Source organism: Pleurodeles waltl, chromosome 1_1 (assembly GCF_031143425.1).
Source record: "Pleurodeles waltl isolate 20211129_DDA chromosome 1_1, aPleWal1.hap1.20221129, whole genome shotgun sequence".
Classification (NCBI taxonomy): domain Eukaryota; kingdom Metazoa; phylum Chordata; class Amphibia; order Caudata; family Salamandridae; genus Pleurodeles; species Pleurodeles waltl.
In genome coordinates this window covers 523,439,372-523,452,540 of record NC_090436.1, presented here as the reverse complement: position 1 = coordinate 523,452,540, position 13,169 = coordinate 523,439,372, and the positions used below count along the sequence as shown (strand labels likewise).

Sequence of the window (13,169 nt, the reverse complement as noted above, 5' to 3'; positions counted from 1 at the left end):
AAATAATTGTCATTTACTTCTTCATTCATCTTCTCTTCTTTCTGATCCCAATCTATCTTGAGGGACAATCTGCTACCTTACTATTGGCACCTGAACAATCTGAACCTAATATTCCTGCAAAACAGTTAACCACTTGCAAATTATTTTAGAAACTGCATCAATTGCTTTTTTCATAAACATTTCTCTTCAGGCTCATAGTCAGTGTTGACTACATATTTACTTCTCCATAAAAACCTATCTTCAGCTTCCTAACTGCCCAGTAAAACCACAAAATCTTATATACTCTGGACGTTTGATCCCCCTTGTGAAGAAAGTTATGTTTTTATTTCCTTTTCCTCCACCTGTAATAGTACTGCACCTAGACCTTGTGTGCTGTGTCATTGACTGGCATATTTTGTAACTCTTGGATTAGAACTTTTATAAGAAGGTGTAACCTCTAGATCGATTTACACTTCATAGGCTTCTTCTGTCTGCAGCGCCGCAGACAAAAGCTCATAAACACAATTTAGAAATACCGAAGAGCAAGGAAAAACAAAAGATGTGTATATAGGGAAGGGGAAAAAAGTTTAATGTTGAATAGAAGGAAGGGTGAAACGAAGGAAGAAAGGATGAATGGATGCACGAGTGGATGAATGAGTGGCTAGATGAACGAGTGAGAAGAGGAGTGAGTGGGTGAAAGGATGTGAATGAATAGCTCGGTGGACAGGAGTAGGATGACGGTGTAAAGAGATGGATGGATGAGTCATTGGATAGGTGGATGGACAGGTGAAAGGATGGCAGAGTGGATAGATAGATAAGTTCGAGAACAGGTGAAAGGTTGGCAGAGAAAACAGGTGGATGAATGGATAAGTGTAGGATGGCAGAGTAAAGGGGTTGATGGATGATGAGGTGAAAGGATGACAAAGTAAAGGAATGCATGGAATAGTGGAGGGACAGGTGAAAGAATGGCAGAGAAACAGGATGGATAGGTTGATGGAGAGGTGAAAGGATGGCAGCATAAAGGGAGGGATGGATGGATGAGTGGGTGAAAAAATGCGTAAATGGATGGGAGAGGGTATGGATGAGTGAATGGACAGCAGAGTGGAGGGATCAATGGAAGAACGGCAGAATGGATAGATGGAGGGCAGAGAGGATGGATGGATGGTGGAGGGAATGGATGGATGGATGGTGGATGGATGGATGGCAGCGTGAATGGATCCATGGCAGAGGAGGTGGGTGGATGTAATGAGGAAAGACTGAGTGATAGATGAAAACATCGGTGGATGACAAAATGTAAAAGTGAAATAGTGGATATCAGTTGGTCGATGGAAAGGTGAGTGAATGGATAGATGGACAATACAAGGGAGCTCGTCTAAGCAGGGGTAGCTAATTTGCCTTGTCTGCTCGGTGCCGTTAGAGCTTTTCTTTCAAAGTGGGTTTTTAAAAAGTTTGTAGCTACGCCCTTGACAGTACCACATATCTCCATTCCTTAAACCCAAAAAAAGTGAAACTTATGTAGCGTAAAGTAACAGATATTTGAGTCTTTGGGTCTATCTCTTAATGTGGTTAATCCTCCATTTTAGATTGGTATAGAGCATCTTTTCACATTTTCTTCTTCATGTTTACTCCTCTCACTATCCAAGGGAACCAGTGATTTTCCTTTACTCAATGTGTTTTGTCCACCTTGCGAAACAACTTTTATCCTCTGTTGAGCACCTAAATATGATTGTCTTCTGTTTTCACAGAAGTCTTCAAAATCTTCACCATCTTGAGAGGTCCAGAGAAATTCGAGTAATGTACCCTATTAACATGAGCTTTTCAAAGTCCCCTACCTTTGACAAAATAGCTTTTGTGCCTTCCCACTGTCGTACCATGCCTTTTTGAACTCAAATTTGCTTTCTTCTTTCTTCCTTCACTCACCATGTGGAGATGTGTGTGCTACAGGTTTCTTTTGAATGGTCCAACAAGTGTTTAAAAATGGATTTGGTGTCCTGTGCCTGAATAGTTCAAATGGAGTTCTTCCTTATACACGATGTTGAGTAACCCTATACATGTTCACCTTCACATTGACCTCATATATCTAGTTTCTCCTACAATACTTTGCAAGTTGAATGTTCTTTTTAATCAACCTGATGAATCTCCCGCTCCTTTTATTGCTCTCTGGGTGATAGAGAGAACATTTGTTATGCCTTATATTTCTTTCTTCCAAAAGCTTTTGCATGCATTTCCTTAGATATCATCTGTACCTCATTGTATGACAATATCACCTTCTGGAATCCTTTTCTGTCCACTATATGCTCCAGAAAGTTAATGATGACACTAGTCTATATGCTGTTAAAATCCTGATTTCTGGCCATCTGGAATGTAGAACATTTATATAGAACCTGAAATATCAGGGGGGATTTTCTCCCATGGATTAATAATTAGAGTATGCTTACTCAGGTGGCTGGGTGCATATTTTACAAATTATATAACTTCACCTACATTCTACACATTCTCTCACTCTCCTTTCAAACTGGAGAGTAACCATGGCTACCAGTAGTTTTGTCTCAACTTCAGTTTGGTTTTACTAATCCCCATATGTTCTTAACGAACAAAATTAATTTATTTTGTAGCCTAGTTTGAGGAATCGGCCCATACCCCATAAGGTACACCATTATTTTTGGCTAATCCGTTCCTGACCCACCATAATTTCCCACAATCATCACTGCAACTTTTCTTCTCTTCTCATCTCATTTTCACCTTCTCCAATACTTCTGAAAAATAAATCCTTTTCAGCTTCCAGTCATTCTCAGTAATGCAACCTTTCGTTGGGAAACATAATTATACCTGATCATCAAAATAATTGTCATTTACTTCTTCATTCATCTTCTCTTCTTTCTGATCCCAATCTATCTTGAGGGACAATCTGCTACCTTACTATTGGCACCTGAACAATCTGAACCTAATATTCCTGCAAAACAGTTAACCACTTGCAAATTATTTTAGAAACTGCATCAATTGCTTTTTTCATAAACATTTCTCTTCAGGCTCATAGTCAGTGTTGACTACATATTTACTTCTCCATAAAAACCTATCTTCAGCTTCCTAACTGCCCAGTAAAACCACAAAATCTTATATACTCTGGACGTTTGATCCCCCTTGTGAAGAAAGTTATGTTTTTATTTCCTTTTCCTCCACCTGTAATAGTACTGCACCTAGACCTTGTGTGCTGTGTCATTGACTGGCATATTTTGTAACTCTTGGATTAGAACTTTTATAAGAAGGTGTAACCTCTAGATCGATTTACACTGCCCAAAATGCTTCCAGTCTTGCATCATACCAAACATATTCAACTTTTCATTTTAATAAACTGCTTGCGTTCTTAACTTTGCTTAGGAAATTAGGTGCAAATTTCACATAGAAGTACTCCATCCCAGGAAACATGCACAGTTCCGCCTTGTTCTTGGGTGAAGGGAGATTTCTGGTGGTGCTAACAAGATCTTATTGGGCCTGGTGCCATCTTGAGTGAATCTGTGACCTAGATCCTTGAGTTCCTCCTGACTGAATTTATATTTCGTCATTTTAAATGTGAGCCCGTCATCATGTAGCTACTTAAATACTAGTCTCAATCTGTTGTCATGTTCTTATTGATTGCTTCTGTAAGCTAAAATATCATCCTAATAAACCTTTACTCTTTGAACATTGTGCAAAGCCCATTCCATTACTTGCTGAAATACTGAGACTGCAAACACTAATCAAAAAAGCATGCTACCAAATCTATAGATGTCCTTTAGTTTAATGAGGGCAGTTAAGTCTGTCGAGCTGTTGTGAAATTTCAACTAATGGTATTCCAACCTCCTATTCAGTGTGGAAAAATTATTGTCACTGCCTAACTGTGACATCATCTCCTCAGCAGTGTGAGGTAGTGAATGCTTACTAAAAAACAAATCACATTTATTCAGTTTTTGAAGGTCTATTCAAACCTCCCCCAATCCATGACTTGTATCCTATCACAAAAAGGGATGATCATTGCTTAAACTCTTTCTACAGTATTTTTATAATATCTTCTGAACTTATTTTTTCTATTTCTTTTGCCACGTTATCTCTGACCACAAAGGTTATTTTTTAAAATGTACAAGTTGTTTGCTGACTCACTGGTTTCAATGCAATTTTATGAACATAACCATTTAAACAACCGAATCCTTTCTCAAACACTTATGAAAATTCTGCTCTGATTTGATCACTAATGTTCTCAATATTACTCACAACTTGGACCTCCTCCTAATCGATCCTTCAAAATATTTTGAGGTGATGCAATAGGATTAAGCATCCTATTTATATCACCACTGGTGAAACCAGTGGTGCCTGTGAGAAACCTTCCCTTGTACTCAGTGCACAGTAACCAAAATGTTTTGTCTGTTCTTCCCTCATAACTTGCGGGTCTGATATCTGGTTTGTACATCTTAACATTTTCTTTGACGTATTTGTGATGCAACTCTTTAGAAATTATTGTCACCTTAGCCCCTGAGTCAAATAGCATTGCATATTCATGATCATAAGTGTTCAGCTTATCCACTGAAGCTGATTCTCCCCTTCCTCCTCTTTGTAAACTTAAACCTTCTACATACTTGTACACTTCACTCAGTCTTGGACACTTTTACACATTTATTAACAAGGTGGCACTTTTTGCCACACTGCTTACAAATGGATTTCCCCGTAGGACAGTCCTTGGATAAATGTCGAACAGTTCTACATGTAAAACACTTGGGAATATTTTTAAATTACGTACTATTTTCACTCTTTGGTCTGTCGGAACATGCACTCTGTCCCTATCATCATCTTTGTTACAGTCTTCTACACATGTAATACTGTGTTGAATCCTTCTAGCAATTTTTTTAAACTTCTATGAGCTTTGGGCCACTCTTCAATCAGATTCATGCTTGACATGTTCTATGCTGCACCTAAGCATAAACCGATCTTCATCTATCTTCCACGCTACTCACGAGTTTATAATCAGGAACCAACTTCCCAAATCTGTAATGTTGCCTTAATTTATTTCACCTTTAGGTCGTACTCTTTTTTTCTGAAGTGAAATCTCCCATTTATGGTACATACTTTTAGATGAAAGTGTGGTTGTAGACATTTTATACATAAATCTAATTGGATGCGTCCCTCTGAGTCTCTGAAGAAAGGTCTGAGAGGTGTTCCTAACCTTTCCCTTGTGAGCCTAATCAGTGCTTCAGAACAGATTGCTATCTTTATGCACTCAAAGTCATGCCACATACCCTATTGTGAAGTGATCTTCTTCCACTCTCCCGACTTTATTGGGATATCACCCCGAGAAGTTTAAAAGAAATAAAGCAGACTGATGGTTTGCTTAATGTGACTAACTTGACAGCGCAATCTAAAACTGTTATGTACCAAATGTGTTATAGTATTCTGAAACACTCATGTTCCGCAGTTTATTCTACCCTACACTCTCGCATTTACATTCCCAAAAGCTCATACATTACTCTCCATGCACGTGGTATAACAATATCTCCACTCACTTAGGGTAACAGTGCATCCACCACACACTAAGGAGAAATATTATGTCGCTCAAAGTCCAAATAGTTTTTTCCTTTCTACCCCAGTATTCGGTGTAATACCCGAGTTGCAGATATCTTACAAGTGAAAGAACCAGTTCGTTGAGAAGCACATTTGAATTCACTTCAATGAAAAGAATATTTCAACAGTGTTCTCACCTTCAAGTCTTGGTATAGTGCAGGGTTCTGCAAAGTCGGTCCTGGAGAGCCGGGTCCAAGCCAGATTTTTTGCATATCCACATTTAGAAAAAAGATGTTTCAGAAATCTACATTTTTCTAAATGTGGATATGCTAAAAAGTCTGGCATGGACCCAGTTGTCCAGGACCGACTTTGCAGAACCCTGGTATAATGTAACATTGTATAAGGAAATCAAAATAATACTGCGCAGCGGAGCAGATCCTGTGACTGACCACAATATCAATCCAATGATGAAGTCATGCAAGTTGTTGAACAGTAGGTGACGACTACACATTTGTAAGTCAAACGAAGGTTTAAGTATTGTGCCCACAGTGATGCCTCTTAAGATTAAAGTTACGGACACCGGCGTGTGTAGCCACGTGAGCGGATCGGCTTATTATGAGCTCTCGAGACAGAAGGCAGGGATGCTCCGCTTCCAACGGTCCTCGAGATGGCACGAGCACTGCAGGGTCAACCCTTACAGCCACCGTACTCGAGACACACGCTCCACTCCTCCACTGCCAGCCTCACCTGTCAATCTAAAAGATGCTTTCAGCAGCCTAACTCGATGCCTTCGCTTCACTCTGGTACCCCAGATTCACAAGCAGCACCTTAAACAATATTAGCAATTTTACCAAAAATTAAAGCAGATAAACATGAGAGATTTAACGTTATAAATTCTAATTTTGAAGAGGTGTTGAGTGTTAATCCTAGTACCATATAATATCTTGGAAACACTGAAGACCTTCTATAAACGAAGTCGATGACAAAGGCAGGTTTCCAGCTTTTAAATCCAAAAGTGATATGAGATTAAGAAAGTGCGAGACTCCGTTTAAGTAATAATATGAGGAGTATTACAGTCCGATTATTCCCCAGAATATATTCAACACACCAAACAGTGCATGAAAAATAGTAAGGGTTGAGGCATTGGTCCCACAGAATAAAGCCCTCCAATTATCCTCATCGCCAGTGTGAAAACACACACAAATAGCCATGAAAAGCTTATCTGTGGCTAGAAAGACATGTTTTATCGTTAAACGCCTCAGTCTCAGTCCTGAAGCTTCGAACACCAAGCTTGTCTCCCAAGTCACCTTCTCCAGATTAAACTAGAACATTAGGTATGTCTGTACCAGACTCCACATTCCACACTGCAGCAGGGACTGCAGATGTAGGATACAATAACACAATCTACTCCCTAGTAATGTGGCAGACCGTGAGTTGCAGGCATTGTGCAGTTTGTCACTTGGGTGCCTCTGTGTATGTATGACACCAAGAAATGCGGCTCCAAAACGAAATCTCTCTAAGAATAATTAATCAGACTCAAGAAAATCCTTATTTAGACGACCAGGAGTCACAGCGGTTGTAATACAACAAATAAGAACGCTGACAGGAAACTTCAAGCTTGCAAGATACCAGACACAGGCAAATGATCGAAAGTGGTGGCCGCGAGCACGAAATAGGAAGTGGACGTCGCACATAACACCAGGATTCCTTGGAGGCCAGTCTAGCAACATTGTGACCCATCAGAAGAGCAGGCTTGGAAGGAGGACGTTGTGTACTGCTCTGCATACCAAGCCATTTTGGACAGTTTATTTGCCAACATTTAGCAAGTAAAATCATTACTCATGAGGAAGGTGAGTGCATTCTTTGAGAAGTACCAGAAACAGCAGTGGGAAGGGCAGCAACGTTTCTGTTTATATTCCACCCAAAGATCTAATGCACACAGAAAGAAGCAGCATTTCATATCCCGGAACTACGATGCAAGGCCTTTATGCATCACTTCTTTTACCAAATGTACTGTAATGCATACCAGGCCACCTCTTCCTCCGCATTGTCTTTGCATTTTCTCTTTCCCAAGGCTATTGCAATTAAGTCATAAACCAATACATTCCACTAGGGTGAAGGATCTGAAGAGCGCTGCGCCAAGACCTTTTCATTTTACTAAAATGATATGTATAACATACTTACTCAAAAAGGCTTTCAGCCACCTCTCTTCATTCATTGGTCTTTTTGTGTGTCTTTCTCATTTTGCTTTGGCCTATTACAGCATTGGGCAATGGTCAGCCTACTCACGCCTCTGGTTAATGTAACTTTGAGGGAGTGCAATAAGCTCTTTCACAAGGTGCACATCCGCACACAAGTAGTTCTTTTTAATGCCACTGTTGCCTGATGTGGTGATAGGACACATTTGAAGTGAGCACAGGGCACATTCCAGCGTTATCAGTTCATCTCTCCTTCCAATGCTGTTTTAAATCACTTTTGAGGTGGACTGATGCTTTTTTACAGCATACCAGATTCTGTTCTGCCTTTAACCAATAGTTCTTTGATACATTTTGCCCTGGAATAAAACAAAGCTTTATGGTGTTTAATTTGTTGCACAGTTGTAACAGTTTTATTTAAACAGAGGTGGGGTGTAATTTGGGTTTTAATATCCAATATTTTATACTTTGAACCCTATTTTCTTCTATGTTTCCTTTTTATTTTCCTTCTTTCCCTTTTCTTTCCTTTTTGCTCTTTTTCCTTCTTTTTTCTTTGCCCTTAACCTCTTTCATTCCACCTTCTCTTTCTTTTTCTGCGTTTCCCCTTTTCTTTTCTTTTCTTTTCTTTTCTTTTCTTTTCTTTTCTTTTTCCTTCTTTTCTATCTACTTTCGTGCTTTACCTTCTTTGCTTCCTTCCTTCTTTTTCTTTCTTTTTTCCATTTCCCTTTTTTTCTTTTTTCTTTCAGGTTTTCTTTCCTTCACTTCTCCTTTCTTTCCTCCTTTGTTTCCTTCAGCTTTTTCTCATTTGGCTTCTTTCATTCTTTCTTTTTTTACCTGCATTCCTTTTTTTTTCGTTTCTTCTTCTTTTGTAACTTCTTTCCTTTTTCTTTCATTTCCTTTCTTTCATCTTCATTTCTTGTCTTTAGTTTTTTCTTTCCTTCTTTCTTTTTTGCCTTCTTTTCTTCTTACTTTCTCTTTGCCTTCTTTCTTTGATTCTTACTTTCTTTCTTTTTGCTATCTTTCCTTTTTTTTGCTTTGCCTTCTTTCTTTTAGTCATCCCTTCATGTTTTCTTCTTTTCTTCTTTTAAGCCTTATTTGCTTTGTTCTTCCCTGCTTTCTTTTTGCCTCCTTTCTTTGCTTTTTTGCCTTATTTCTTCTTTTCTTTCCTGCCTTCTTTTCTTTCCTGCCTTCTTCTTTTTTCTTTCCGTCTTTCTTTATTTTGTGCTCTTTCCTTCTTTATTTTTTGCCTTCTTTTTCTTTTCTTCTCATTTCTTTCTACTTTCTTCCTTTTTGCCTTACTTGCTTCCCTTTTGCATCCTTCACTATTTCATTGTTTGCACTTCTTCCTTCCTTTTTTGCCCACCTTCCTTCCCTTTTTGCTTTCTTATTTACTTTTTTCCCTTCTTGCTTGCCTTTTTTTGTGAAAGGCAGGGATAGCAGCCTATGCCACACCGATGGCTTTTTTAGGCGAGTGTTACCACTACATTTTGATTGTATAATATTAATTACAAGGATTTTCAGCCATACTTCATCCATTAGCCTGTGAGTGAGACCACTTCAGCCAATGGCTGACCTCACTATCAGTAATGGCATGTTGCTCTTTCACAAGGCGCACATCCACACACAAGGTAGTTTCCTTCAGCGCCGGATGTACCATGGCAATGTGTATGTTTTGAGACCAGAAAAACACTTTGGCCTTTAGTCATTGTTTTCTTTTTAGTTTTAATGAAGGCCTGGTTCCTTCCCGAACAATACATTTTTGCCCAAAGCATGGCAAAACAAACAGAAATTGCTAAAAGGCTGGCAGCCAACGTCAGAAAGAGTTTGACTTAGTGTGATGATTACCATTACGTTTTGATGCGCTATTTGATTTAATGTGCATTCACACAATGAACCTGAGAAATTCTTGCTCTAATTGCTACTGTTAGTGGGAAAACTGTGCGGCTTGTGCATTCCTGCAGATATTTGCACCGCTGCAGTACCTTGTTACTTATTGTAAGTGGGAGCTGCCAGCAAAAGGCTGTCAGAAACAGATGTTGAAAATATACAATAACGTCAACAACTCGAGTCTCTCAGCACATTATTTCACAACATTCTAAGGCCATCATAATTGGGTACATGGTATTTTGGTGCAGTAAAACACCTTGGGAAATACTGATGCAGTAGTGCTCTACATTTCCCTGGTCCAGCTTTTGCCTCCTCATTCTGAGCTTTGCCTTTAGGAATGTGAATAATGCGTTAATACTACACATTGTACCGCTCCTTCAGCAGAAAAAATCAGCATTGGTAATATCGCCTCAAATACAATTTTTACCAAGTAGTACCTGGCAAAATCTGTGTGTGAAAATACCATTGTCAAGCGGGAATTGACCACAGCACTGAGAATCAGAAATCTCTGCGCCCCATTTCCCATTTTGCTTGTAAAAGGGATGTAAATCTGAAGGAAATACCAAGGTGTATTGCTGCCAGGTTTAGCACGTTTGATTTCTGAAAACAGTGATAGAGAGATTGTTGTGAATTCAAGAAGGATGCAGGTTGCAGGTACCCTGCTGGTCTGTGGTCTCCAACCAGACAGCTTAGTGTATCTACCTGTGCGCCAAAATGTCACTCAATTGTTTAGTTAAATGTGTCTCTGCAATAGTATAAACATAATCAACTGTTCTGTTTTGCCCTGTAAATGAATTAGTCCTAGTTCATGTCTGGTTTGAACTATTGTGTACCATCCTATAATTTCACATAACATCAAAAAAACATGTTTATTGCAAATGTATTCACACTTCAAGGACATGCTTCCAGACCGAGATAAGAAAGGTAACTTTGTATCAGTCCTTTAGTTGGCAGTCGACCAAATTGTTAATTTGCTTTTAGCTAGCTAAGATTCCTTCCCTGAACAGCCTTAAAGTAAGCAAGCATGCACGCACTTTGTGAGTAATCTGTGATGAACTGACATTTAAAGGATTTAGCATTACATCTGCACTTTTAAGCTATTAATTTCACAGATAAATGAACTAAATTATTCTTTCTTTATCTTACATTTTTAAAGAACTCCATCAGCAAGGGAAATGACGACCCTGGGTCAACTAAAACTCCTCCTATCCCAGCCGTATTGTAATCAGGCTTTGCTTTTGGAAACGTTGCTGCATCATGACTGTCTCATAGCAGGAATTTTAATAAGCCACTCAAGTAAGCATTTTGATCATTAGCTATTATAATTGTTACCATTGTTATTATTTTCAGAACATGTTTGAAAATGACCCTTATATTCTCTGAGCATGAGTAACTGGAATTAGAAGTACTGACCAAAGTTGTTGGTAATACATTTGTTTCAAATTGTCATAATGTGCTTGGATTTGTAAAAAGATGATATCTGAAAAGGAGCTGGATAGGTGTGCCAGACTACTACGTCTGACCTCTTGATGGTGAACCTGTTGTAACCATGCTAAGATAACTGGGGAAGTGAAGGATTGGCAACAACATATGCGACCTCAAGTAGATAATGTTCGGTGTCTGTATCCAGACAGCTGATATCAGACTACTAAATTACTCATTTCGACCAGGAAGCTCTTGTTAGGAAGTGCCATTAATTGTTACTGTGAGGCATCATGTCTGCTCTGTTGTGAACCCTTAAGCTTTGGCCTTTCTGTATTTTTTTTTAGACCAACACAGAGGACATATGCTCTTTTTAGTTTAACCTGTATGTGCTTCTGTGTAACGGAGGAACAGTTTACCTCAGTACAACCTTTTTAGTAACTTAAGCATTTCCTGGCTTTGGCTAGGTTCTCTTGTATGTTCCTGGGTATATACTTTTTTTGTAAAAGGTTCTCATTAGAGAGTTGGGTTGTGCATCAGAGCACAGCCCTAGTTTAGTAATGTATTGTTTTTATGATTCGATAATTTGTTACTGAAATAGTTTTTAATGTTGGCTTAGCGAGAGATATTAGAATATTTAAATCATCTTGACACATCCACGTGACAGTAAATCAGCCAATCCCCTTAAGTGACATCTATGACATTCACTTTGACTTAAGGTTCCATAATGCTCCTACCATATCACCAAAAGTGATGAACAAGACCCTCTTCAGACCTTGGAAGAGATTTAATTCCACCCACAGCTGGTGGCTGCATTATCAACAACAAACCCCATAACAGGAGTACATCAGTTCTACCATTGTCTGTCACCCTTGAAAAATTGATCAGCTTCAAGACTTCCTCATGCCGCAAGAACGATGGCAAACCTGTTGGTTCTACCCAGATCTATGAACATTCTATAACATAAAAAGCTTGCCTTCAAGTAGGCATCTCTGATGTAGCATGCCCTTCTAAGGAACTTAAATTTATCGCCCATTCCCCATAATCGAGAATGGAGTACCTCTAGGATGCACTGGCAAATGCACTAGCAAACATCCCCTACACCTTGAAACCAGGTTTGGCTGAATACTCTAAAAGAATGTGACTTAATGGTTCAAGCCAAGTTTGTAGTTTTTAATGATATTTCTGGATCAGAACCAATGTAAAAAGGGAGAGAGTTTCAAGAGAGATGGTCGAAGATCTGCCACTTTACGTTTGGGGCTTAAATGTCAGAAAAGAGGAGGGAATGATCTAAGCTGATGCACAGATTAGCATTTCTTGACTTTCTCATTCAAGAAGGAAAGAGCTAGGATGTAGAATATTTTATGCATTAAACAAGAAACTGTAAACTTTCAACTTAGTGCACTTATTAACTGGTAGCAAATGTAGTTGGGGACAATGGATTCAACACTTAGTTGATTTTTTTTTTAGATTGAAAATATGGCTCATCGTATTATTTTAGAGTTTTGCAGTCAAGCAAGGTTTTTTAGTATGACCCAAATAAACTGAATTCTAATCTTGATTGTAAAGCATCAGTGACGACAACTTTGTGAGAGAAGGAGAGAAATAGAAAGATTCTCCATAACTTCCTTAATGAAAGAGGCATGATATTGTAAGTGCTGAATTCTGTTTTTCTAATGAAAGCTATATGATGTCTGGGCTGACTCAATTGGAGATGGATAGTCACCCAGAAATGAAGGCCAAAGGGGCAGGACTCATCTATTTAACACATTACTGATGGGAAGGCTCTCTGTCTTTTGAGGGTCAAGTTCAGCAGCAAACTTCATGCCCATCCCCCATCACTCAAGAAAGGGCACTCCATCATGCAACCTATGCTACCTTCTTTAAATCAGCTCTCAATTTCAAGAAACCCATGTAGGGCAGTGACATTGCATGCACCCCAGCAGTGCATTGAACTCTGGACATATTTAAGAACATCCACCTCACCGACACTACCATCGTCAGCCAGAGCTATTTTCAGTAAATTCTCAGTTGCCAAGAACTTTCACTATGACATGTATAGAGAGTCCTAAAGGAATGAGGCTTTGATCTGGAATGCTAGTCCAGCTTCAAGTAAAGCTCTAACTGACATTTCCTGGGCTATTCTAAAGCACTGAA

General features: G+C 39.0%; 1 protein-coding gene across 2 annotated transcripts in view; it reads left to right on the top strand.

Annotated features, from left to right (window-relative positions):
* Window positions 1-13,169, top strand: part of KIAA0825 (KIAA0825 ortholog) — a 2,111,807-nt gene that overhangs the window by 1,199,476 nt on the left and 899,162 nt on the right. For both annotated transcript variants that reach the window (XM_069225418.1, XM_069225426.1), the window contains exon 14: window positions 10,747-10,886. In XM_069225418.1, the coding sequence (XP_069081519.1) occupies window positions 10,747-10,886 (140 nt within the window). The remainder of the gene's footprint in view (window positions 1-10,746; window positions 10,887-13,169) is intronic.